Source organism: Stegodyphus dumicola, chromosome 7 (genome assembly GCF_044657685.1).
Source record: "Stegodyphus dumicola isolate Sdum_Otavi_A_Nest chromosome 7, ASM4465768v1".
Lineage (NCBI taxonomy): Eukaryota > Metazoa > Arthropoda > Arachnida > Araneae > Eresidae > Stegodyphus > Stegodyphus dumicola.
In genome coordinates, this window is record NC_140774.1 from 143,686,174 (window position 1) to 143,713,415 (window position 27,242).

The window sequence follows — 27,242 nt, forward strand, 5'->3', positions numbered from 1 at the left end:
ATATATTTATGGGTGCCTTTTGGCGGCGAGCAATTTTTGCGCAAAAATCGCCGCTACACACAGCCAAAATAACAAGTCAAAGAATTGCACGAACTTGAGATCCATGTTCTAATTGACCTATTTTGACTTTAAAAAAAAACTGGAGAATTGCATAAACTCGGTATTGTGTGCTCACTTGACTTTGTCCATGTACACATCGATCTATTTTCACTTAAAAAAACAAAGGAGTACCCAATTCTCCACTAGAGCCAAACAAAAAATATATAATCTCAATAAACTACATTTTAAAACAAACAATGAAATAACATAAAAAAGGAAATTCATCTTATAGCATCTAAGCACTACATAAAGGAAATATCCACTTACCTTATTTAGAAATTTCAGTGTCTTCAGTCTGTGGCACACAAAATTCCTTAACAGCATCCAAAAACTTTCCTCAAACGATGTTCTCTTTTTAATGGAAGGCTTTGTATGATGAGTATCCAAAAACTTTCCTCAAACGATGTTCCCTTTTTAATGGAAGGCTTTGTATGGTGAGTATCCAAAAACTTACCTCAAACGATGTTCCCTTTTTAATGGAAGGCTTTGTATGGTGAGTATTTGAACCTTTCTTGTGACAAAAGCCATCTGAACGATCTTTACATTCGACTGTGCGCATTTCCTTTGTACAAACAGGACATTTATAATTCTGTTGAATTACATCCAGCAGTTTTTTTCTTCTGCCCTAAACCACTTCCCAAAAAAAAAAAAAAAAAAAAAACTTCTGCTCTCTTGTTTTATACCACCAAACACCCACTTTACCACCGGCTGCCGTTTTACGATGCAGAGCACACAATGTGTGACGTACTTCGACTGACATCTAACAAATATTTAATAGGGTTTCCATAACATTCAACTTCTCTGTATACCATAAATGAAATAACTTTGTTATAATCCAAGGTGCATCCTTAAATATGGGCTAAACTTCTTCATTTGATAACACTTATTTTGTCTGATTTCTTCACTATCTTTTCTGAATTTTTTAACAATGAATAGACAGAATTATTTTCAGTCAATTAAGGAAGTTTTCTGTAGTGGTACATCTCAGATAGAGCCTTCACCGAAAACTTCTCCATAGCAAACAGCAGAGATTCTGATACCACTGATTAAGAAGCATGTGGCAAAAGGAACAACTATTATGAGACTAATATAAAGGGCAGACGTATTCATTCTTGGGCTGGTATTATGTACATCAGACTGTTAACCACTCCACAAATTCCGTTTATCTGGCAACATATCCAGTCCAAAGAATCGAACAGGTGGTCTCTGAAAGTAAAATTTGAAAGTTAAAAAGAAATATCTTCATAACAGCAAGGTGAATTCACTGAAATTTTAAGTACAATTAAATATTATGTCCTTTCAGGATAATAAATCTCTGGCAATTTACTAAATGGCCTAGGTTTTTGAAAAAAAAAAATGGGGAGCCCTTTTTCAGGCTATAAAATTCTGGAAAAGGAAATAAAGTATTGCTAGGTATAAGTATACAAGTTTAACTTGTTTGTAATAATAGAATTAATTAGATAATTTCAATAATAATATTAACATTTACTTTACTTTTTAATGCTAATCTTTACTTACATATGCTTAACATCAGGCTTTTCTACCAATATGAATTTAATTATTCGTATGATTTTATCAATATGAATTTAATTGTAATAAATAGCCTGTTTAATCAGTTAATTTATAGCTAAATTTAATTTACATATGCATAATCTCACACAATGCACTAAATGTCATGTTCAAAATGCTAACAATATATATATATATATGTATTTTTTTTCAAAAACTTGTATGTATATTGCTAATACCATTACCGTTAGCAAGCTTGGCAACAAAAAATGCACTCTTGCTAATAGGTTCTTTGTGGAAGAAAACCCAAAAATACTCTAAATCTAAATAAATGTATCTGTATTTCTCAAGTTTTGGAAAGGGAGGGAGGATCATAATCTAGCAGTGGTGAAATGGGCATAAGGTGACACAGTTTCAAAACTCTGCTTTAGACAGTATTGTGGCAGGCACCATCTTTCAGCATACAGAGTGTCAATCATGCTGGACAGTGATATGCATAATGATGTGGTCTGCCTCTCATTACGATAGGTGCCTTTTACTGCATTGAATTTTTCATATTTTCAACTGCTATCTTAGAGAAGATGTAAAGGCTGTGATCACCCTTCAACAAACTTATGAAGGAATATTTCAACAAAACAATATTTAACATCATATTGCCTGAGGGGGAAGGATTCTTTTGTGCAGGAGCTTTTAAGGGAAACTTGCGTTATATATATGTTTCACGTGGAAAAAACTACAAAAACACCCATGTAAGCTAACCTGTTTGCCAGGATTCGAACCCTGCACTGAACTACCAGTGTTCAGTGACTTTGCCACTCGCCTGCTGCTTCACATTACCTGGGATGTACAAAGCTTGACAACATATTAGATGCTTGTTTTCTGACCAGTTCATTATTCCATATATGCTCCCTACTGAATATACATTTAGTGATCGGCTATCATTACCAATAAATTCTAGATTTAAAAATCCAAAATCGCCTTGTTTTTGTTGCCATTCATAGTTTCTTTATGGGATACTAATTTTGTGCCAGTAATCTGGTCATGTTAATATAAAACTTGAATCAATAATTTGCATTAGTAATTGTGACATAAATATCTTCTTAATCTGATGATTCTTTTATGCTGTTGCAATTTTTGTTAACATGGGTGTATTTTTTAAAGGTGTTAAAACCAATTTTCACTTTCATTGAAAATTGAGTACTTACGTATTAACGCAACCAGGCCAAAATTCGCATAAATTGCGAAATTTGGCGACCCTACTTACGGCAACCCTACGTGTTATACGTAGTTTTGTAAAAAGAGCATGTGGAGATTCACAAAATTTTCCTGCATTTTCGTGCAAATTTTTGTAATTTATGAGAAAATAGCAGTGTACATGGATAAAGTCAAGAGTGTGCGCAATGCCATTTTTGTGCAATTCTGGGATGTTTTTTTTAAGTAAAAATAAGTCGACGTGTACATGGTTATGGCGAATACGGTTTTCAATCAGTGCTAAAAGCAATAGCCAAAAGATTTCCGCCGAAAAAATAATTCTGCAACTTATTCAAATTCGAAACCGGAAGGGTTTAATTGCTATTTTATATTTTAAAACAAAATAATATAAAAAACTGTATTAAAAATTATCTGTAATTAATAAATGTACATTTTCTTTCTATTCATACTTTTTTACTCAAACTTACAAATAGCGCCAACCTGGTTGCGATAATACGTAAGTACCGAAAATTGTTTAGCAAAAGAGCCCACTAATGGCCAAGCGGTAAAGTCTGTGAAAACATGTACTTTGACATAGTTCTAAATTCCCACAAACATGCAAATCAATATGAACTTTATTTCTGACTGGATAAACTATCTGGTTTAATTAATTATTTCTGTAATCTAAAACCTGTATGCAATTAGACAATTTTCTAGTCATATATTCAGATATTCTATCTGCATTTTATCCACTTTAATTAATGTTCAGAATTAATATTAATAATTTGTAACAATTGCTGCATAAAAATTATATGTCTTCCTATGTATTTTATTATATAGATAGTAATGATAGCAGTTCAAGAATGATGTACGTAATTTCTTTTGAAATTGTTGATATCTAAATCTCCGTTTTAATTTTGTTTTCATTTTCCCCCATTTAAGATTATTGTTATTAGATTGTAAGATTATTAATATTTTTATTTGATTACTTAATAATATTTACTTTTTTTTCCAAAAAGGTCATATGGAGCAGCAGTTGTGTGTCCTTATCATCCAGATGCTGCTCTCATTGAAGATTATAGAGCTGGTGATATGATATGTCCTGAATGTGGGCTTGTAGTAGGAGATAGGTAATTTTGATGAATCTTTTGTGTATGGTAATTTGTCAAAATAGATAATTTTGGTGAATTTTTAATTTATGCTAACTTTGCAAAAATCTGGCGACGATCAAACGATCACACCCCATGTTTTTTAAGCACCTTTTTTTTTCCTCCTAGTTTTGATTAGCAGCCGAATTACATTTCTGCTGGAATTCTTCTGTTTTGTTACTGTTTCAGTTGAACAAAAATGCTTTATGTCTGAAAAATTAAGGGCCAAATATGCACTAAAATTTTTCACTGAAATCCTGTAGCAAATAAATCCCCCTCCTTTTTCCCTCTTTTCTTTCTCAGCCAAATTATGCTTTTAATGTAATTTTTCCATTTTGTTTTTATGTATTTCAGTTCAACGAAAGTGCTTTCAAATAAGCGCAAAGAATAATATATCTAAAAATGTTTCAAAATACTCCTTAGCTGAAATCTGAACCAAAATTTTTGCTGAAATAACAGAACAAATATGCTCAAAAATCCATTTTTTCCAGTACATATGCCAGTGGTTAGGAGAGCCTACTGCTGTACTGAAGGGCCTGGGTTTGAATCCCAGAGAAGGCATTGTTGTAACTGCCTTTCGTTTGATAGGAGGCTTAGCTTAATTCCTGCATATTATATGTGTCCACAAAAAAATAACTACCACATCTGGCCTTAGTAGTGGCCAATGCTGAATATAAGCAAGTGCCAGCCATTGGATTAAAAAAAAAATTGTACATATTTCCTTTTTTTTTTTTTTTTTTTTTTTAAAGGATGAACCATGCATGCAGGTATAACATAATTAAACTGTAAGAGAAATTATAAAATGTTATAAATCATAATGCATAAGTAAAATTAACAAAAAATAGTTGAAAATGTATGTCTTATTTACTTAAAGCATAAAAACATATTTGGCGTAGGTTGTTATATGTTAGATTTCTGCTGTTCATTACGATGTTTCATTACTGCTGCTGCTGTGACTTCAGCTAGCTGTCCTTATCACTGTAAAAACCATTGCCAGACCACATGTTATTACACTCCAAATATTAGCTGTAATTTTTTTAATAATAATATTTTAACTAAAACAAGTTTCTGAAATATTTTTTATGGAATTTATAATTTGCTTGTGGTTTATAGATATATAAAATAATTTTGATATATCTCTGAAAAGTAATGTTAAAACACATAATTTCCGATTATCAGCATCCCAACTGAAAAGCTATAAAAATTATTGAAAGCCAGCACACTGTGTCATCAAAAGTATATTTGTGTTAACCCAGCTATTCGCATAGAATGTTTTCAGGTGGCTTTTCACTTCTCAGGCCATTTTCACCAGTCGAGCTGGAGATTACGATCCTTCCAATAAGCATTTTAAACCTTTCCTATAATAAGAAGATAAATAAAAGCTAGCTAAATGTGCCATTTTATACGCATTATGTTATTTTAACAATGATAATGAAAATAAAGGCCAATAGTATTTAGATTTTTACAGCTGGTAAAATACTATTCAGCTATTTTTAATTAATTTGCTGCTGTTTTATGTAATTTTCAGTGTTTCGTTATGGATGCTGTGCAACATATTCATTAGCAAGCAAATTACACAGTTGTGCTACAATTCATTACAAGAAAAAAACTGCACATACTAATTGCAGCTAGCAGCCAATAAAAATACATATGAATTTCAAAAGCTGAATTCCATGCTGGTGTAATGAATATATGTATTCATGTATATATGTATACATTTGTGTGTATGCGCACATATATGCACATACATAGTATATACAGTACAAAGTCTGTAATCTGGACTCATCGGGACTTCGGCGATTCCGGATTATAGATCATCAATTTAAATCTGGTAAGATGGCATGCAGAAATTATACAGTTAAAAATATGAAACTGTAATTTATGAAATAAGGGGCAATTATGATCTAAAGGGTATCAAATTTTACAAAAAAAGCTTATTATTTATTTGTGTGCTTTATTAAACATTTCTTTCAACGCGCGCATCCATAAAGCATACATTACACGCATGCGTAATGTATGCGCATTCTCTACGCGCATGAGAAAAGTTTGTGGCTTTGAGGTCCGGATTGTAGATCATTCCGGATAATGGACGTCCACATTACAGACTATATATATATATATATATATATATATATACACAAGCATACATACATATATTTCTGAATTTGGTCCCTGTAACAGAACAGTATCCAAAATTAAATGCAATACTTTTACAAATGCATACATAACATATATTTCTAAATCCGGTCCCCCTGTAACAGAAGAGTATCCAAAGTTAAGTGTAATACTTTTGATTCAGAAATGGAACATAATGGTGAAGTTATGGTAACATTTTTCTTATGTATTTTTTTTAATGAATAGGGTCATAGATGTAGGCTCTGAATGGAGAACGTTTAGCAATGAGAAGGCTGATAGTGATCCGTCTCGTGTTGGTGCTGCAGAAGTAATTATGATCTTTCTTCTTTTATTATTTTGTTTGACTCATTAGGCTGAGTAAATTTATTTGTACTCATAGCATCAGAACTTTGTAAAAAGCTTAATTTACAAGTGTAATTACTTTTTAATGAAAACAGAAAATCTAAAGAATTTTTTTTTTTAAATGCGTAGTTAAAAAGCATTTTTATTGCTGCTAAAAAACATGTAGAATATTTTTGCAGTTACTAATAAAATAAAAGCTGTTTAGATTTTTAAGGACATATGTGTTTTTTTTTTTTTTTCATTCATTTTGAATCTGATTTTGTTTACTTTTTATTTGTAAGACAAGGTTAAAAAAATTTTTAAGTTTTTATCAGACAATTCTGTTTTTTCATTATACTAGAACTGGTGCTTCTCCTTCTAATATATAGTCATTAAACACTGCATTCTGGCATTCTCAAGGAAGGCATGATGGGTTCAGGATCATCCTGTCATCCCGGCCGTTGTGCTACTAGATGATTTTTCCCCTCTCCCTTTAAAGGAAAATTCAGATGTGTGTAGAGATTACAATTTTCTGTACTATTCTGTTAGGGCAGCATCAGTAAAAAATTGAGAAACAAATGAGAAGGAAACAATACGACAACAACATACCAAATATCAATGGCTCGAGAATTTAATGTTTGAAATAACGTAGGTCAAGATTTCTAATTTTTGTTTAAGTTTTGTCACTTGTTAGTCTGATTAATTTTTTATTTTATGTTTGAAATATTGTGGCTCAAGATTTCTTATTCTCATCTGAAATATCATCACTTGTTAATATTGTGAATTACACAATTTCACAATTACCTAATGACAAAGTGTCTGCCATAAGATTATTTCTTTAAGGCAAAGGAATTAAAAATATTCTTAATTCATAGCAATAGACTTTGTTCTTAAAATCATCTGATGAAGGTAACTTTTAACTCGAACAAAACTCCTGTATGGATTGTTATGTATGCTCTTGCTGTGAAAAAAAAAAAAAAAAAGGATTGCAATACAAAACGGGGTTTGAAAGTTTGCATCTTTCTTTCTTGAATGCCATTCGTTTTATCTGTCTATGGTGTCAAGAATGACATTGATTGAATTTTGCTAACTTCAGTTAGAAATCAGTCATAAAACAACAATAGATTGGAATATCTACTTTAAAGGTTTTCACAAAAAGGAAAAAAACAACTTTTGTTCTTCCAAGAGTGGATATTCAGGGGATTATGCCAAGAAAGCAAAGAATATATTCTGGTAGACTTTCCCAATCATTTTGCTGCAACATTGATGACTGCCATTTGGGAAAACATTGCAAATGGCAGCATTATGTTTTCAAATTGCTGGAAAGGATACAAGAAAGAGGAATTAAGAAATGCTGGGTATGAATTATTCACTGTGAGTCACTGTTGTAATTTTTGTAGACTCCAAAACTGGATGTCATGACCAAATTGTGGAGCGATTGTGAGGCAGGGCTAACTATGGAGAAATAAACGCCAGTGGGGCACTGCTTACCACCATTTAATCATATTTGATACAATTTATGTGGTATCGGTTATATTTAAAAACTGAAATTTTTCTGCAGTATTGAATGATATTTGTAATTTTATGCCACCTGTTTAGATTGAATTTCATTTTGTTTTGCTATTTTTATTTATGTGTAGTATATTCTAGATTTAAAAAAATTTTTTTTAAAAAATTACTTGTTACAGATCTAATTTTTTTAATCTTTTGAACTCTATTGTTTCATAATTTTTTACTTGGCAATAATTGGTGCCCTCCCCCCCCAAAAAAAAGAAAGGTGCATTTTTAACTGATGCTGCTTTAACCTCTTCGTCGTCCATAACGCATCTAGTGCGTTCAAGTGAAACTTCTGCAGGGTGTTCTTCTACATTTTAAAACTTTTAAACGTTTAAAATGCTTTCTAAATGTTTACTTGTTTGATTTTTTATTTTTGTTTGTTCTAATACCTCCTAGAGGGCAGTACTAATCAGGCATTCTATTTTTAATTGAATTTCCCCCTAGGTTTTATGATTATTCGTGCCATTTTACATAAGATACAAAACAGTGAGAGATCTTCAATATCTACTCAGTAGAAAAAGAGAAAAAATGAGGTTATGAATTAGAAAGACAAGAAGAATATACATTTGATGAGTACAGTCAATAATAACTGTAATGTTAAAACACGGAAAAGAACTGTAAAAAAACAAATAGTTGTAAAAGATTACAACAACAAAATGGGAGGAGTGGACCGCCTGGATCAGATGTTATCAAATTAATCCTGCTGTTAGAAATAAGCAGAGATATTATTATTATTTTTCCATTATGCTTTATTTCCTTATAATTTTACTAAATATTCATTTAGATTCACCCACTATGAAAATTATGTATGTACAGAGAAAACAACATTACACGTGAAAAACAAAGGCCCGCTGTGGAGAAATTATCGTGGACTGGAGAGAACAGTGAAAGGATTTAACGGAATAGTAGCCAATTTTCTGATCTTAATTAAATTGAATTTTTAATTATTTATAACTTTCACTACCAGTAACCATTTGGCTTTTCTCCAAATTTCTATTTTTTTAACCCTTTTTGTCCTATAAATATGCAGTTTTTTAATCCAGTAGTTTACTTTTTTATCTTCTCAAATATGCAAATAAATAACATTGTTTGAATTTTTCCATTAAAAATTTTGCAAAATAAAATGTTACAATATATCATTATTTTTTGTGTATTTTCCTATTCAGAGTTTATTTGCTGTATATTAATTTGCAGTTGTATGAATTTATTATACACATTATTTAGAAAATTTACTTAAATATCATAAATTTTGAAACTTTCCTACAATACAACAGAAGAAGGACTGTCAAGTCCCAATGTTAAATCTTTTATTTCATGTATTTCAGTTTTTCTTTTCTCTATACAAAATGTAATATATCTTGTTGGAATCTCTTTCTGTGCCATAAGAGCATAAAAATTGGAAAACCATCTAGTTTTGTTGAAGGTAGGATCAGGATCTCCTCAGCCATCTCCTTTCTGACTTAAGTACTCTACATTTATATATCAAATGATTAGCTAAAATATATATTCTTGTTAACTCTTTTCATTGTTTGTAAGTTTGTTTTAAATGACTCTTGCAATACTAAAGCTACACTTAGTTACACTCTACTGTACAGTCTGAATCACCTTGTTAGATATGTCAAGAAAAATTAATCAGGAAGTATAAAAAGGGAGTTTTTAATTTATTGTGTTTTTAGAAAGCTAAATGCACAAAGATTACTTTTGTGTGCTGACTGGACTTTTAGTATTAAACTATAAAATTAAAAGCTTGAAGCTTAAGCTACACTTTAGCATTGCCTAATAGGAGAAATGCAACATTAGATTTTCAACTTAAGAACAGTCCATAAAAGCATTAAAACAAGAAGAAATGTTCACAATCCTTCAGATATTTAATAAAGGTTCGATTAGTTCTTGGATTCCTAAAAGTTTTCTCTCTTGACAACCTAATTTTTGATAAGAGTGATTCCTCTCATCCTGTTCACTGTTTGTAATTAATTATATCAACATTGAAAAATTTTAAATCAGATTTCTGTGCATTTAACTTCATCAGAAGCATAATGTCAAAGAAACTATATAATAAAGGGAATTTTTACAAACTTGAATTAGCAAGACTGAATTTAAAATTTGATTTGTGATGTTCCATTGAATAAGTATTAGTACATTTCAGTTACTAAATTACATTATTTTTCTAAAATAACACTTTTCATACTTTGCAGAATCCTCTTTTAAATGGAAGTGATCTCTCAACTGTTATTGGACGAGGAACTGGTGATGCAAGTTTTGATGAGTCTGGAATAGCAAAGTATCAAAACAGAAGAACTGTAAGTTTATTTAAATGTTGAGTCTGCTGTAATTTTGAATTTTCTATTTTATGAATGCGGCCAAAAATGTATTTCAAATTTGAATTTGTGTATGAATACTTCTAGGCAATTAATAGGCAATTTTTAGTGAGTACAGAAAATATGAACAAGTTTTTTTCAAATTTCCTTGTTTTATTATTATTTTTTAATATGTAATAATTTTAAGCTTTTTAATATTAGTTGGGTGTTTTTATAAATAGAACAATTAAATCGACAGATTTTTTTTGTCAACTTTTATTATCTTACGATTGATTTTTAAAAATCTGGTAATCATTGTAAACTTTTTAATATTAATAAACTGGTATTTTATAACTAGAACAATTAAGTGAAAATTGTCATTTTTTAAATTAATTTTCTATAATAGTAAATTTGTGTTCATTGTTTTTGTCCGTATCATATTAATTTTCATGGTACATAAATTGTAACTGAAGTACATTTTATGGTCTCTTGTACAGTGTTGCAAAAAAATATGTGTTATAAGGGCTCATTCTCTATGTATGAAAAGAGCACTTCAATCAACAGTTGGCAAGGACTGATAATTTTACTCTGGGTAATTTTAACTAAATTTTCTGCTTTGATATTTCAAGTTGCATGCAAAGATGCCTTTGAGATGTGTGAACGATTGTTTGATTTGGAGAGAGGTCACATCACTGGTTTAACCCTTTTGGCGAGCAGTCACTCTTTTTATCAGTTTCTATCTCCAAAATGAAAGCTGCAAAATTCCATTTAAAATACATACGATTACAGCTTTTAATTTTATAAATATATAACAGATGGCAGCACTAATATTCATTCATGGAAATAACGTAGGAGAAATTCTTTATAGGTCTAATTTTGAAGCAGTTCCCCTCTCTCCCGAATTCCTTTTGCAATTTAAATCTTCTGGATTTAGAATGAGTAATTTTATCTGAAACCTTTTTCTGATCAAAATTATTACTTGAACTCGTATATATTAATTAAAAATGGGTGAAATTAAAAGATGGGACAAATATGTCCCAGCTGGCATGTAGGAAATGCTGCTACTAGGCGTCAAAACCGTTCAATTTTTTTTATTCAAGTATCATGTTCATTTTATATACAGATATTGCAAATTTATATGTTTTAATAAATTACAGTACTGTTAAAACTTGAAAAAGATTTAGTATTTTTTTCCAAAAGAAATGAAAATATAACCCTGTAACATGAAATGTCATTGAATACTGAATGGATATGTATTTATCTGTGAGTCACCATTGAAAAATATCCTAAGCAGAGGAGACAAAAGTGAAATGTAAATAAACATGACTGCCTTCTAAACATTCTCCTTTTCATACCTGTAGCAAATAAAGTACTGAAGCGAAAATCACTGCTTCCAACCTATTATGAAATCATTAAAAATAGCTAAAAAGTCGTAAGGGATCAATTTTTTACTAAAAGATATTTGTTATTTAGGAAATATGGTCAATATTTTCTAGACAATTATTCAAAAACATTTTCATAGTTATCTTGAAGTTTCATCTGTCTGCTAGAATAATCTAAGACTTCTATATAAGCATGTTAGGAGAATTTACACTCGGGGCAAGACTTGATTTCATTGCTCTAGATACTTGGTGGGACAAGTGGTATCCCCACCATGTCATAAATTACCTTAAAGGTTTACCTGTTTTTTTTTTTTTTTTCCATGATGTAACATTGTATTAGGAGCTAATTATTTATGTGTCAAGTTTTTTTTATTTTCGAAAAATTTTTCTGTATGTGCACCAAACCTCAAATGGTTAAGAACAAATCTGTTTAACTGATTGTATCATTCACCATCTTGCTCAAAGAAATATGGTAGTTTTTTTATATTCACAATGAACTATCAGAATTAGAACTAGTCTCAAATATGCTGTATAGTATTCGAATGGAGACATGTTATCTTTAATGACAAATCGCTCTTCTCTTTCAGTGCTGAGAACAGCTGCATATATAGTGAGGAGGAATAATCACCAGCTTTATAGTCTCACACTTGTTAAGCAATGCGATACCATTACTTTGGTGCAGTAGTAGGAAAGAGTCATATTTTGGGCAGCCCACTCTCTAATTCAGCAACAAAGAAATTTGATTGACTTGCAGTGAAGTAAAGAACAGTTTGCAACCAGCATTCTGCAAGAAATTTGCAGAATATTTGCGACAATTTAATATTTTCCTATGGCCATCCAGGTCCCCAGACCTATTACCAGTAAAACAGTTTGAGAAGGATATTGCAGTTTCTGAGAATGGAGCTGAATCAGCTAGAAACATGGACAATTTAATTTATTCTTTGCCGCACCAAATATCAGTTGGTCTTGCTTCCATGGGTGGGGTACTCATCTATTAAAATATAATCATCTTGTTTCCATCATTTCTTTAACTTTTGGGGGCTAAATCATTATCATATCTTCCTAAATGATGTTTTGCAACTATAGTTCAGTTTTTTATGCGAGCATCCATATATATAATTTTTCAACAGGATGTGTTTTAGAAAAGATCCATTCAATCATATTTTTATGCAGTATATTTTGTACTTTATTTGTTTTTGAATGGTTAAAATTAATAATTTATACCTCAGTAAAATTCAGTGCAGATAAATTTCTATAATGTTTAAAAACACAAATCTTTAAATTTCTTTATGGTAGAGTATTTCTTATGTGAGAACTGTTCTCATTATCATTAATCTTATAGCAAAAAAAATGATCCTTTGAATTCAGTTGCCAAGCAAAAAGCTTTCTTTCAGTGATATGCTAAAAGTTAATTTTTTTATTTTCATAATAAGTGAAAATAATGGAGCTGTGTTTCATATAATATCTCTTTTCTAGATGAGCAGTTCTGACCGTACTTTGATTAATGCTTTTAGAGAGATCAGTAATATGGCTGATAGGATAAACTTGCCCAAAACTATAGTTGTGAGTATATTGTTTTTATTTGCATAAAATAAATATTTTTTATTATTTAATGAAATATTTGGTTCTGTTTTGCTCTGATTTTTGTTATTGTCTGTAATATATAAATTATCTATTTAATGCCTGTCATTAAGAATAACTCCCCACGAACTCAGTCTTTGTGAGGAAGGGTGGAGTACCTCAGGATTGCTCTGTGATGATAATTACCCTCTTGATGAGTCAGATTCAAGATCCTGAAGCCCTATAATCTTTCTTCTCTTCCTTTTCCCTCTTTTCTTATTGCTCTAATTTTTCCTTCCCTGTTGTTTCCCTTTTCAGAGGTTGGGATTCAAAGTGAGATGCTGATATATCCCTTTGTTTCTAGTTTTTCATGAGAGAAAATCACATATGTGTTTGCTGAGTAATGTGACCCATAAGGCTATAAAAGAGGGTCCTGGTAATTAAGGGGCAAAATACTGTGCCCAACACTCTCGGTTAGCTCTGGTGCGGGAACCTGTCCTGGTCTTTGCTTCAGATTGAAAAGGTGGCACTTAGCTGTCACTAGTCCTTATTGTCAGTGGCTTGGAGATAAGATCTTCGGAAAGCTGGCTGTGGAGCTTCAAATTGCATATATACTTGGTTAACTCTGGTGCAGGAATCTCTGCGTTCCCTCGTTTAATTCTTTGGTGGATGGGGACATATGGTCCAAATCTTTTTTCATTTTATGTGTGGGCCCTTTAAATAAACATCATATGTTAGTTATAAATTCAACATAAAAGATAATGTGCAAATGTCAGCATTGATCAAATTAAATCTTTATGTCACTTTCTTGTAATCATCAATACAACAGGCAAATTTCAAAAACAGTCACCTTTTTTCATACAAAATGACATTCATTCATATGCGGGCAAGCCGTAGATCATCAAATGGCTCCATTCAAGCAATCTGTTAATTGAAACCAGTTCTTCTGGACAGTCTGCAACCCATCTTGGACTAAACAAACTTGGAAGTGTTGATGTGTCTTTGCACACAAAACCTTAAACTTTTGTTATGGAGATAGTTCCCAGAGTTCAATCTACATTTTATTTCAGAGAAAGAATTCATTTTTGAGCTTTTGGATCAGGAAGTTAATCTGCAGATCAAGATACATGAAGTAAATCAATATGAAAGAGGTGATTCAGTCCTTCAGTTTACCTATCTACCCAAGCATATGTGTATATGTTTATATACACACTTTTGGGCCCATCAGATATCTTTACTGCCCTGTAAGACCAAACATACCTAACCTCCAGCAATGATTCGCATGGCAGCATTTTTACCACTGAAGGATACCATGCTGCTGAAACTAACATGTGTACCAATGCTCTGGTATTTCCACCACTGTATTCAGATTCAAAGTTAAATTTACCTTTCTGAGAGTTTTATAACAGGCCCAATACAGGTGAAATAGTTTCCTGTTTCAAGTTATCTCCGGTACGTAACCAAACTCGAAGATTAAACTTTCCTTCATACATTATTTCTTGAGATTTTTCTCTGAACTGGATCATCTCGGATTTATTGTCAAAACTGGCAACAATATTATATACAAAGAAGCTATGCAAGAGTTTAGCTATCATCTCGATATCATATTGAAAATTTTTCATGTATGTTTGTAGATAGAATTCTATAACAGCTGCCAAAAGGAAAGGACTACTCTTAACCCCAAATATTACTCTAGTATGATGAAATTTTTTTCTTTCTTCCACATCATTCCACCAGAAAAATCGAAGCCAATCTCTATCTGGAGGCTTTACACTGATCTGTAAGAAAGCCTTCTCAATGTACAGAAGGGAAGGAATTAGTTCTATCAAATTTGGTCTGCACTCCAAACGCTGATTTAGATAGGAGACCATTGTTTCCTCGCAGACACATCAAACACCGGACGAATTGATGTTGAGATATTTTCTTTGATCACTGGTCTCTGCGGCAAATAATGTCCATAGTCAACCACTACATTTTCTTTAATTTCTTTGATCACCCTTAAGTTACACCAGTCATTATAAACTGCATTGTATGAAGAAAATAAATTTTGAGATAGAAGTTTCTGGGTGGCAGACCAATGACGTTTCAAAGCTAAATACTTGTGTGTGGGGAGTGGTGAATGATTCTCTGCCCATGGAAGTGCGACAATTTTTTTGTCACCTCAGCAACTGTTTGGTGTAAGATCTAGAGATAATTCAAAAGTGAAAGGATATGTCAGCAGGTTACCAGGAAGAGGGTGGGTGACAGTTCTAAAATGCTGAACATCAAATGTTTGGAAAAGTTAACTTCAATTTTTTTTTTATTTATTTATTTATTGTTTCAAATGAAAAGTTGATTTTCTTTATATTGTTATTTTATTAATCTGAAAGCTTTTTTCAGTTTGAGCCAGTTTTTGACATTAAGGAAATTTGATTATAAGTAACAATTAACTTCTCATTGAAGTTAACTATAATGTTTTCTATTTGCTTAAATGTATATTTTAAATGAAATTTTATTGAAACACAATATGCATACTTCGTTCATTGAAAATAATCATTTATGCAAATTAATTTGCTGATATGCTGCAGTTTTTTAAACGTATTGCTCTAGGTTGCTATAATTTTTTTTAATTTGTAAATCCAGTTATACTTTGTCATTTATAGTTGTCTTCATGTAATTTACATTGTCCATTCAGATTTTCATAATTAAAACTGTGATAAATGGCTACATTCCAATAAAGTTTTTACCATGAGAAGAATCAGTATTCATAGTTGCTCTTAAACTAGTTAATAATTAGTTTAATCAATGCATTATAAAGAAGAAGTTTGAAATTAACTTATTTTTTTCCAAATTCAACTTATGCTTTTTTCCCTTGCATCTTAAAAATAATTTGCTAAAATATCATTTTAATTTCCATCTACTATTTTAGGATAGAGCTAATAGTTTATTCAAGCAAGTGCATGATGGCAAAACTCTCAAAGGTCGCAGCAATGATGCAATTGCTTCCTCTTGTGTTTACATTGCATGCCGGCAAGAAGGTGTTCCACGAACTTTCAAAGGTGTGTTTCCATTCTTATGAATTTTAAACTCTAAATCAGATTTTTTTATTGTAAGATCTGGTTATTTGTACTCGGGTAAGAATTTTACTGTCTGTAAAAAAAAATTTTTTTTTCCTTTCAAAAGTTCTTAAATACAAATTATTTAAGGGATTTCTTTTTTATTTTTTGTTGCTATAAAATTAATAAACTTTTTATGAAATATTTTTTGTTAGAAATATGTGCAGTATCAAAAGTTTCCAAAAAGGAAATTGGACGATGTTTCAAACTAATATTGAAAGCCTTGGAAACAAGTGTGGATTTAATAACAACAGGAGATTTTATGGTAAGTTTTCATGATAAAATATTACTCATCTGTAGCCTAATTATCACCATCTTAATCAGTGGCATTATCTAAAAAAGAATTTCTCTCTCCCATTTGTAGTAGCATTATAAAATTTTAAAATAATTAGAATGATTTTTTTTAATAATAATAATTAGCATACATCTGTTTTACTGAAAGGCAAAAATCTGTCATTTTCATGGATTGATAGTTCCAATTTTAATATTGCTACATACTCTTAACATTTATGCTATCATAAATTGAATATTAATTTTCTGCAGTGTAAGCAGGCACTTTATATTAGGTATAATATATCTTCATTGTTCATAATTAATATGGAAAGAAAAAATAGAATTTTTTTGTGGTACCATATGTTGCATGTAAGCATCTTGCCGCTGTTAATTAGAATATTTCTTAATTTATTGCTATAAAATATAAATCTCAAAAACTATTTGATAAATTTTCCAAGTTTAGATGTCCTATTTTATAGTAAATTATTAATTTATTAAACTACAGTGGAGAAGCTATAATACTGTATATTGTATAAAATAAGTTTACAATACACTCCCGATTATCCGTGGAATTGGGTGGCGCGGCCACCGCGGATAACAAAAATTGCGGATAATCCGAAAAAAGCTAAAAACGGGTATAGCAAAAGAGAAAACAATCATTCCAACTTTGAAAAATTGTTTTATGTACAATAAAACGTAAAATAAACAGCAGGAAATGTTTAACTAACACTTAATATTTTAGTATATCACTCGAAACTAACCTAAAATGCATTTTGTTAATGAAAACAGAAAAGTGCTTTGTATACTTATGAGAGGCGTCAAGGATACACAGAAAAATTAATACATATGTACTCTTTTAATACTTTAATGTATTATGTAATTACAAAAGCATAACTGTAAAACTACACCGTTTCGAAGAAATCAGTCATTTGTGTTTGCTTCTTGCTTTGGAAGCATTTTCTCTTGATCCGAGATTGCATTTTTCGTAGCATAAGTCTCTCGGCCAACTCTGCATCGTCTTGTTCTTCCAAATAGCTCAGCAGTCCGTTGACTTGTTGCAAAGCCGCTTTGTGAGTCTTCCCCATCTGCACCAGTGGGCTCTTCTTCGCCTTCACTTCACTGTCCTTCATTCTCGATCTTTCCCCTTGCTTTCTTCACAATTTCGTCATCTGTCAAGCATTCAAAGCCAAGTTCGTTGACGTCACACTCCAACAACCCAATGTTTTCAGCATTGACGTTCTCACCACCCGGAACTGTTTTCACCATATCGGCAAGAGTTGCCATGGACATGTGTGCATCTTTATTCGCTTCTTCACAACTCAAAGGGGTTAGTTTGTTGTTGGCTTCAACATTAGGCATGAGTTTTCTCCATGATTTTATGAGGGTTGACGGTTTCACTGAGTCCCATCCAGATGCAATATTGTAGATGCTGTCCAAGATTGTGTAGAGTTTCCAATGCTCTTTCAGATCATAACCTTCTTCAATTTTGGTCATTAGCAGCTTGGTTGGGTATGTTCTCTTCATTGTTGCAATGACTCCTTGGTCCATGGGTTGGTTTAGCGCAGTAACGTTTGGGGGGAGAAACATTGCAAAAATTTGTCCATCAGAAGACTTTAGCATGCTTGTTGCTGGGTGAGAAGATGCATTGTCGATCAATAGCACAGGTTTTTCGATTTAACATGTTTACACACTTGAAGAACAAAGAGTTTTTCGAACCATTCTTGAAAAATGTTTCGGTTCATCCTTTTTTTTTTTTTTTTTTCTTTCCAATGAAAACAAGTTTTTGTCCACCGGTAGCGTTACTGCGAGACACTGTATTAATCCTTTCCTTGCTGATTTTATGACCCGCCGCTTTACTTTCACTTTCAAATGCTAAAGTGCGAGTGGAAGACAATTCCACAAAAGTCCCGATTCGTCGGCATTGTAAATTTGTTCAAAAGATAACTCTTCTTTTAAAAAAATTCTTCAAATTCATGGTGAAAATCGTCAGCTACTTGTTGGTTACCGCTAATTTTTTCCCCCATGAAGTCCAATTTCTCAAATTCCATGTCACTGCTTAAAACGAGTTAACCAGCCCAAAGACGCATCAAAATTTCCTTTCAGGTCTAACAACTCAAAAAAGGTTTTTGCCTTCGCCGCAATGATATGACCATTTACAGGAGTACCCTCTTTTCGAACTTGAGCTAACCATTCTGTCAATGCCGTGTCTTGCTCATCAAAGGTAGAACCCTTCATAGTTTTTTGCGTTTTCATAGCGGAAGCATTGTCCGACATCGATGCAAAGTTCACCAGTTTGTCTTTTTTTTAGAATGTCACGCACTGTTGTTTCCAATATTCTCTGCTGCCTTGTAGCACCGTTTGCTACTTTGGAAATTAATTCTAGTTTTTGCGCAATCGTCAACACAACCTTTCGTTTTCCTGACATTTTAAATCGGTATCAAAAAGCACAAGCACTGAACACAACAAAAGATAAAAAATTAACTCCGACTGGTTCGCAAACACTATCAGGCTTAAACTAACAATGGCGAGTGGGAGGAAGAGGACGTGTCAGTAAGATTAAGATGAGAGAGGGCGGTGAAGCAGGCACTGCAAGGACATCAGAGGGAAAGGTTCCAAGAAGGCCTGGGATATTTTTGCTATAAATAAGCACCATGTTAGCAAATTGAACGTTTCGTTCAGTTTTGTGAACATTTTAATTTTCTTTTCTTTATGCTTGTAAAAAAAGAAACTTTGTGCGGCAGGTGCTGATAGTCCGCCCGCGGATAATCAGGAGTTTACTGTACTTTTTAATATGACTTTGTAATGGGGTAAACACAAAGGGAAAAAATTACTTCCTCCCCCCAATCTGTTGCCCCTGTTTGTAGAGAGGTGGATTTAATTTAAGTTTTTTGAAAAGGAAAAAGTCTACCTAGGTTAGTTGTGCTTGCGATTTGAATTTGTCTGTTTATTTAAACCATACAAAGACTGTTTATTAGGTTGATTTAGTTGGCTGAAAAAGAAAATATATTGTTTCTTTAACCCTTTGACTACTAACGGGACTTATATGTCCCACTATAAGTTTAAAAAGTACTTAGAATCTCCTGAATGCTTGGGATGATCTTCCAATAGTTGGAAAACAAAACGTCACTGTGCTATTTGTACACAAATGAACATAGAGAGAAAAGAACAAAAAGAGTTGCCCAATGTTTAATGTTGGGTTATGCAAAGAATTTGTTTCCTGGTACCTTATGATGTGAAATCTATTTCATATAATAGGTGTTCAGAATAATAAATGTGCCTATGGTAAGTCGATCACTAGGTGTGGGACATGTATCTCACCATTATCTATGGCTGGGATATACGGGTCCCAGCTTTTAACTTAAAACCGTTTGTCAAAAAAATCCCAAATGCTAAATTTACCTTATTTATGACATATTTTGTTCACTTGGATAGAAAACGGGTTATTTTTTTTTTTTAAGGGTTAAGAAAATGTTTTTAAATAAGTCATAGTTTTGTAATAACATGTTGGAATATTTTATAAAATTTTATAGCGTAATGCATAAGCCAGTCCCTCATGTAAAAGTGCAGCTATTTTGTATTCTTCCTCTGATTAATGGTGAACAGGGAAATTGTAATCATTATTTCATTTACCTGTAACTGAATTCCATATGTTAAAAAATGATTCATTTTATCATGCACACATAATTAATTTCTACTTTTTCATATTTTTATTCCAGTCACGATTTTGTTCTAATTTGGGACTCCCTACTACTGTTCAAAAAGCAGCAACTTATATCGCACGTAAAGCTGTGGAGCTTGACATTGTGCCTGGGTAAGACTATTGTATGATATATGTTATGAGCATAACCTTATGCTACAAGGAGCATAAGGTTTTTTTCTTTTTATGTAGTCCAGTAGATTTAAATGCTTATGTTTAAATATAATTTTATTATTTGTTTTATTTCTATAATATATTACACCCTTTTGTCTTAGTACTGTTCTCATATCTTTATGTATTTTTAATTCATTTTCCATTGGATTAAAATGTATAAGAAATTATATTGTAGAAGCTTATTGTGAGTACTTTGTTATTTGCATTTGGCTGTTCTAACATGATTTAGAGTACTAAGTTGTACATTTTGATTTTTAACTTTGCAAAAGAGTTTTTTAAATTTTAGCAATTAAAAAACATTTATTTTTCCTTTCCTTCTCCAAGAAAACCTTATGCAAATTACTCTTCCAGAATGGTAGTGAATTAAAAAATAGAAAATGATGTTATGAATACAACCAGATTTCTTTAGCAACTTTGTGGTACAGTCCTGCAGAAAATTCATCAACATTGTGGTGCTAAATTTGTTAGCAGTTAAAATTCTTTATGAATTTTTTACATGTAACTGTGCAAATATTATTTCATTCTTTACACATACGTAAAAACTAAAGTATACAGTGAATATAGTATCAGTTCTATTTAGTAACAGGTTAAATTCACATATAAACTTGGTAATTGCTGTAGCTGAATGAGCATGGATTTCTCTAAAATTTTAAATAGATGAAACTGCCTCTTAAATGGTTATCAGGGATTCAAATTTTCTGATAGTGGAATCTTAGAATGTTCAATTTCATCTCACTTATATGCTATTGAGTAAAATCTGGTAGTGCAATGGTAGTCAAGTAATGAAGCAAAATTCAGAGGAAAGCTAATCGAGCTGTAATCAAATGTTTTCTTAACTTTAATGTTAAAGTTGGTATCATATGTTATCATGCTGAATAAATATGTTTTTATCCAACTAAACACATTATATGAAAGTTTGAAAATGGTCTGAAAAGAGAATAGTTAATCAATATGGAGTTTTACATGAGGTCCTATACTGCAGTAAATGGCATCTCCTACTATTCAAGTAGATAAATACACATATATATTTTTTTAATTGATGTAATAAATTGTGACACATTGAAAAGATTGCTATTTGACATTTAAGTAGCCAGAAAGCTCAAATAACTGGAATATTTTGGGATTTTGGAAAAAGTGGACAGATTTGTTATGCTGTTATAGAGTTTGTTATACTAGTAGTATTTTTAAAGTTGCAGGATCCTGACATTAAAAAAAATCTTAATATATGAACTTCATTTAAAAATGGATAAACAATGGCAACGCAATGTAAAAAATATTTAACAGTCAGCGTAACTGTTTAGTATTTAAATAAATAGAAAATGATCTGCTCCTTTAAACTTCTGCCAAAATGACTGGTGCAAGTTTGGAGACATCTTTCATATTCAGCAGGATTTCAAAGCCAGATAAGGCCATGGGATACTTTGAATTTTCTGAATGGGTTTCTTCGTGATGTTTCTTCTATTTATTTCTGCCAGTCTTTTCTGATATTCGATGCATCCAGTAAGTGAATTTACGTGATTTTGCTTACAAAAAATGCATTTAGTAGGATCTGTCTTCTTGAGAATGCATTCATTCGCTCTGTGGTTTGAACCGCATTTGCAGCAATGTAAGGGATGGTGACATCTGTGTTGGGTATGCCCATACCGCTGGCACTTATAGCACTGGGTAGGGCGACTAAATAAATAGAAAATGATCTGCTCCTTTAAACTTCTGCCAAAATGACTGGTGCAAGTTTGGGGACATCTCTAACCAACTTTTTTATTCAGCAGGATTTCAAAGTAATTAAAAAGATGTTTTACTTTCGTACTTTCACTCCAAGAAATATGTCTGAATTTTTTTTTAAATCTTACATATTTTTTTAATTCAAATTAGTAACAAATAAGATGACTTTTTTTAATTTTAGACTGCAAATTTCTCCTATAATTTGGCTTTTTTTTTTTTAATGCGAGTTCTATTTTTTTAATACGCTCAACTATCTGGAATTTTCGCGTATTTGACATTTTTCTAAGCTTTTACTGTATAAGTGACTTTGAACAAAACTGGATATAATATTTCTAGAGACTTGAGATATTTCATTTTGAAAATTAATACAATGTTTATGAGTAATAGTTAAAGTGTAATGCAGCAAAAGAACTAAGGAGTTGACATCTAATGTGCAATATCATGCAGGTGTTAAAAAAAAAAAATGTGAATGATTAAGAAATATAAGGAAAGAGATCATTATAGACAATGTTTAAGAAATTTGGAGAATGGCCAGCACTGATATATGTTTGTGACATTAATCCATTTTGGAAATCATCAAAGAATACTATGCTCAATTATTTCTTTCAATTCGAAATTTAAAAGGTAGCTGTATAAAGTTATTTGAATGTGTTTTCAATAAGCATTTTGAGCATTAAAGTGTTTACTTAGAAACTACTATTGAATTTAAATGAAAAAGATACCAAAATAAAAGTTATGAGTGTCTGAAATTTACTTAGGCTTTTGACCACCACTACCATTAAAAGAATGGCGAACAATGACAACTGTCTCATTTTTTCTGACATGTCTATTTATTGAAACATGGAAAGAATGGCAGTTTATAATAATGTCATTATATTCAATAAATATATATTTAATTTTAAAAAATAGAGAGAAATAATTTTTGGTATTAAAAATTTATTATTTATTATTATGTTTAAAATTTATTATATGTATAAGATAATTTCATGCAATCCCCCCCCCCAATTTTAAAATTAACTTCCCATTGTGTGTTGTGGCTAAAGCTATTGTTAGTAAGTGGAGGAAAAAATGACTTCTACTTAAAAAAAAATATACAGTCAAAAGTCTTTAATCCGGACCTCAAAGCTATAAACTTTCGGCGCATGCGTAAACGCAATTGCGCAAAGGTATTATGTGCATATACGTGTACGCATGCACGTTTAATGTATAATGGACGGTATAAGCTAAGCTAAAATTATCTAATTATCTATTTCAGTTAATATTGCAGATTGTGTTGTTCCTTAATCTTCTAATTGGATACGGCTTATTATTTTTTGCAGACTGTTAGAGCAATTTTATAAAACTTAGCTTGAACTTTGAATTATGTCAAAAAGAATTTCCGATTCTCGAGCTGCCAAAGGATCTACAAAGTGAAAGCATGTTTCGATGTCCATCAAACAAAAAGTGGAATTGCTGCAAAAAATGGATAAAGGCATATCCTTTGTTTCTCTAACCATTCCGAATCTGTTTATCAATTTCACGCTGCTCTCTTGGGGGGGGGAACGTCGCGGCGGCACAATGAACTGGAAGTTGATCTGTCAGCACTATCCTTATCTTCAAGGGAGATGTTTTTATTTTATTCAGCTTATAATTCCTTACTAAATGTAGTATTTCATCTCGATGTACTCCGTCTTTGATATGATTTAAATCAAATTCCTCGTCATTATAAATATCACGAATACACATCAAATAGTTTTCTGGTTGCAATTTTCTAATTTCGACTACGCGTAATGTATGCTTTAGGCATGTGCGCGTTGAAAGAAATGTTTAATAAAGTAAACAAATAAAAATTAATTTTTTTTTTGTAAATTTTGATACCCTTTAGATCATATTTGCTCTTAATTTCATAAATTACGGTTTCATATTTTTAATTTTATAATTTCTGCATGCCATCTTACCAGATTTAAACTGATGATCTATAATCCGGAAAAACCGATAATCCGGAATCGCCGAAGTCCCGATGAGCCCGGATTAAAGACTTTTGACTCTATTATTATTTTACTATTTTGATATTTATTGCTGTTGAGTATTCTTGAATTATTTCTGTATCGATAACTTTTTTTTTTTTTTTTTTTTTAGAATTTGTCTGCAAATGCTTTTTTAAAAGCTTTGATATTGACAAAATAAATCTGAAAAAGAATTTCTTAAATTTCAATTTTAAATAAGTTAGTTATCCCTTCATATTAATTTTTGCAGTGTCTACAGTGAGAGAAATAATTTTGCGGAATCCTCATAATTTGAATCTTCTTAAATGTACAAAGAGATAATTTTGCTTCATAATCATATAATGCTAAAAATAACTACATTTAAAAGTAATTTCTAAGGATGTGCTTATTGTGTAGCATTTTGTTTTGATATGATATTTTTTATAACATTGTGAAGTCATAAATTATCATTATTATTTATAGGCGAAGTCCAATATCTGTAGCAGCTGCTGCTATCTATATGGCCTCACAAGCATCAGAAGATAAAAAATCCCAAAAAGGTATGTTGGAAATTATTTGGCTTTTGGAAACATTACAACTTTACACTCGCATTCCACAAAGGTCCTCATCTGGCCTGTATTTTTGCAACAGTTTTTCATAGGCATATACATATATTTCCAGTTACAAAAATGTTTAAATGTCTTGGCAATTTAAATTTTAAAAAATCAAATTTCTAAAAATTAAGAAATCTAATTTTTTGTATGTTCTCTCCAATCCTTGTACTTTTATTTAGGAAAATCTTATTATGAATAAAAAATGTTCAACTATGATACAAAAAACTGACATATTTCATTTTAAAATTGAAAATCATATACTGGGTTTGCATCTGTATATAACTAAACATAAAATATTAGCTAAGAAAAAGGCTTCTTATGTTAATAAATTAACCCCTTAACTGCCGCGGGCGTATATATACGCCTTGCTCAGCCGATGCGTTAACTGTCCCAGGCGTATATATACATCCTTCCAAACTGCTATCATTTGCTTTGTGCTGCTACGCCTAAAATTATTCGCAAAGTTAACGCATCGGCTGAGCAAGGCGTATATATACGCCCGCGGCAGTTAAGGGGTTAAATTACAAGCATTTCTATGCAGATAGGCGTGAAAAAATTTATCAATACATATATATTCCAAAAAAGACAATTTATTTGCAGAATCTTATAGAATTCATGTTCTAAAAAACGCTGGCATATAGTTAAATTATTACATTATTTGTAGGAATTAAAAGTTTTAAACACTTTTAGATTAATGAATTTTTGTATGATTCTTAAGGTAATCAGAATTTCATAAAACGGTTAATAATGTATTTTTATCATTTGAAAACTTCTTAATTATTTGTATGCAAAACTTCTTTATAAATTAAAGAATGTTACATGCTAGTAAATCACTAAAGATTATCATTGATAGCATTTAAAGGGGGGGGAACCAACCTTGAATAGTTCTAATTTATTTTTTAACCAACCTCTCAAGGCAAATTGGATGTCAGATTTTGAAATTAAATATCTTGGTCAGTTTTTGTCAAATATTTTGTGTTGTGTTTTATTTGTGATAATGTGTAGAAAATTTCTTGAATATAAGTATAGGGACCAGGCAACCATATGAAAGATTATGAAATTAATGTTTTTAATATTGAAAAAGTCAAAAGTCAATTATATTGTTTAAAGTATTTTTGTAACTGGAATTTATATATAATTTATATATTCCAGTTACAACTGGAATATGTATAACTGCTGATTCTGAAAATCTTAGATATATCTCTAACTATAGATATATATATCTATAGATTAGAAAACCTATAGATCTGAAAATACAGGCTGAGTATGGAGTTTTATAGATGCAGTTTATATTATGACATGATTTTTAAAAAACTTTTAGCCTGTTCTTCCAGCCCAGTCTTGGAAATTTAATAAAGGAATGCTTCTTTTACAGATTTAGTTCTATTTGTAAATAAATAACCATATTTTCTGAACATAAGGTTATTCTTATTGGGCTTGTATAATAAAATACATTTATCTAAGAATTGCTTTCTTAATTTAGTAAGCATCTTGTTTTATGAAAAACACAGTATATATTCTTAGAATTCTAATTTGCTGTGCCATTATGTAGTTAAATTTTTAGGTGGCTGTATATTCAGTTGTACTGTCACAAAATTATGCAAGATATTGCCCGACCATGTATTACAGATTTCTGTAAACATTCGATTTGGAGTGGAAGTGGGCATATCTATCAGTGATGTACGGATGAGTGCACTATTGTGTAAGAAAAAGGCCCTAAATGACCCCGCAACCTCCAAGAGGAAATACCCGCGCTTTTCACCCACATTCCTTCGACCTCTGAGAAGGGAAAATACGTAAGCTTTTCACCCACACCCCTTCAGTTAAACTGACCCATCTTGGCTCTCAGCCAAACTGCTCTCCCTAGTATGGTTAGACAGTATCATAAATGTGTTTGAATTGAGAATTGAAAAACTTATTGAATGAAGCTTTATAAGAATAATAATTATTGCTAAATTGTAGAAAAACAACTAATGAATAAAAAAGAAATAAAATTATGGATATTAGTTATTCTGTAGGAAAATATGCAGATAACTTTATGGCTTATTTAAAAAAGTTGACATTTTCTATTCAAAGCAGTTTTGACATAATTAAAATAACAGTAAATAGTGAGTGAATTTTTATATTTTTAAGTTACTTGATTATTAAAATTAATCATCCTTTACATTCCCATGTAAGTGTACATTTCTTCTTGATAAAAGTTATTTCTTATAAAGTAAAAATGCTTGATAAAATTATCTTCCTTGTATGTAAAAACTGGATGCTAAGTTTAATTTGTATTCATTTTAAAATAATATAGTATGAATTCATATAATTTCTTAGCAAGAAATGCTGTCTTAACTTTTTGCAAATATATTTCAGTGTATTTAATTTCATTTAAAGCCACATAATCCTAAAGTTAGCTCATAATGGCAGCTTTTAAATAATTTAGTATTTTTAAATGATGTGTGCAATCTGCATATTAATGCATAATTTTCCTCCCCTTATTGTTATTCTTAAAAAG

At 31.1% G+C, this 27,242-nt stretch overlaps 1 protein-coding gene across 1 annotated transcript in view; it reads left to right on the forward strand.

Moving 5' to 3' along the window:
- TfIIB (transcription factor IIB) overlaps positions 1-27,242 on the forward strand; it is a 40,317-nt gene that overhangs the window by 7,420 nt on the left and 5,655 nt on the right. Inside the window, exons 2-9 of the mRNA XM_085820882.1 lie at positions 3,819-3,929; positions 6,309-6,390; positions 10,157-10,261; positions 13,117-13,203; positions 16,109-16,238; positions 16,451-16,560; positions 20,285-20,379; positions 24,609-24,685. Coding sequence (XP_085677008.1) covers positions 3,819-3,929; positions 6,309-6,390; positions 10,157-10,261; positions 13,117-13,203; positions 16,109-16,238; positions 16,451-16,560; positions 20,285-20,379; positions 24,609-24,685 — 797 coding nt within the window. The remainder of the gene's footprint in view (positions 1-3,818; positions 3,930-6,308; positions 6,391-10,156; positions 10,262-13,116; positions 13,204-16,108; positions 16,239-16,450; positions 16,561-20,284; positions 20,380-24,608; positions 24,686-27,242) is intronic.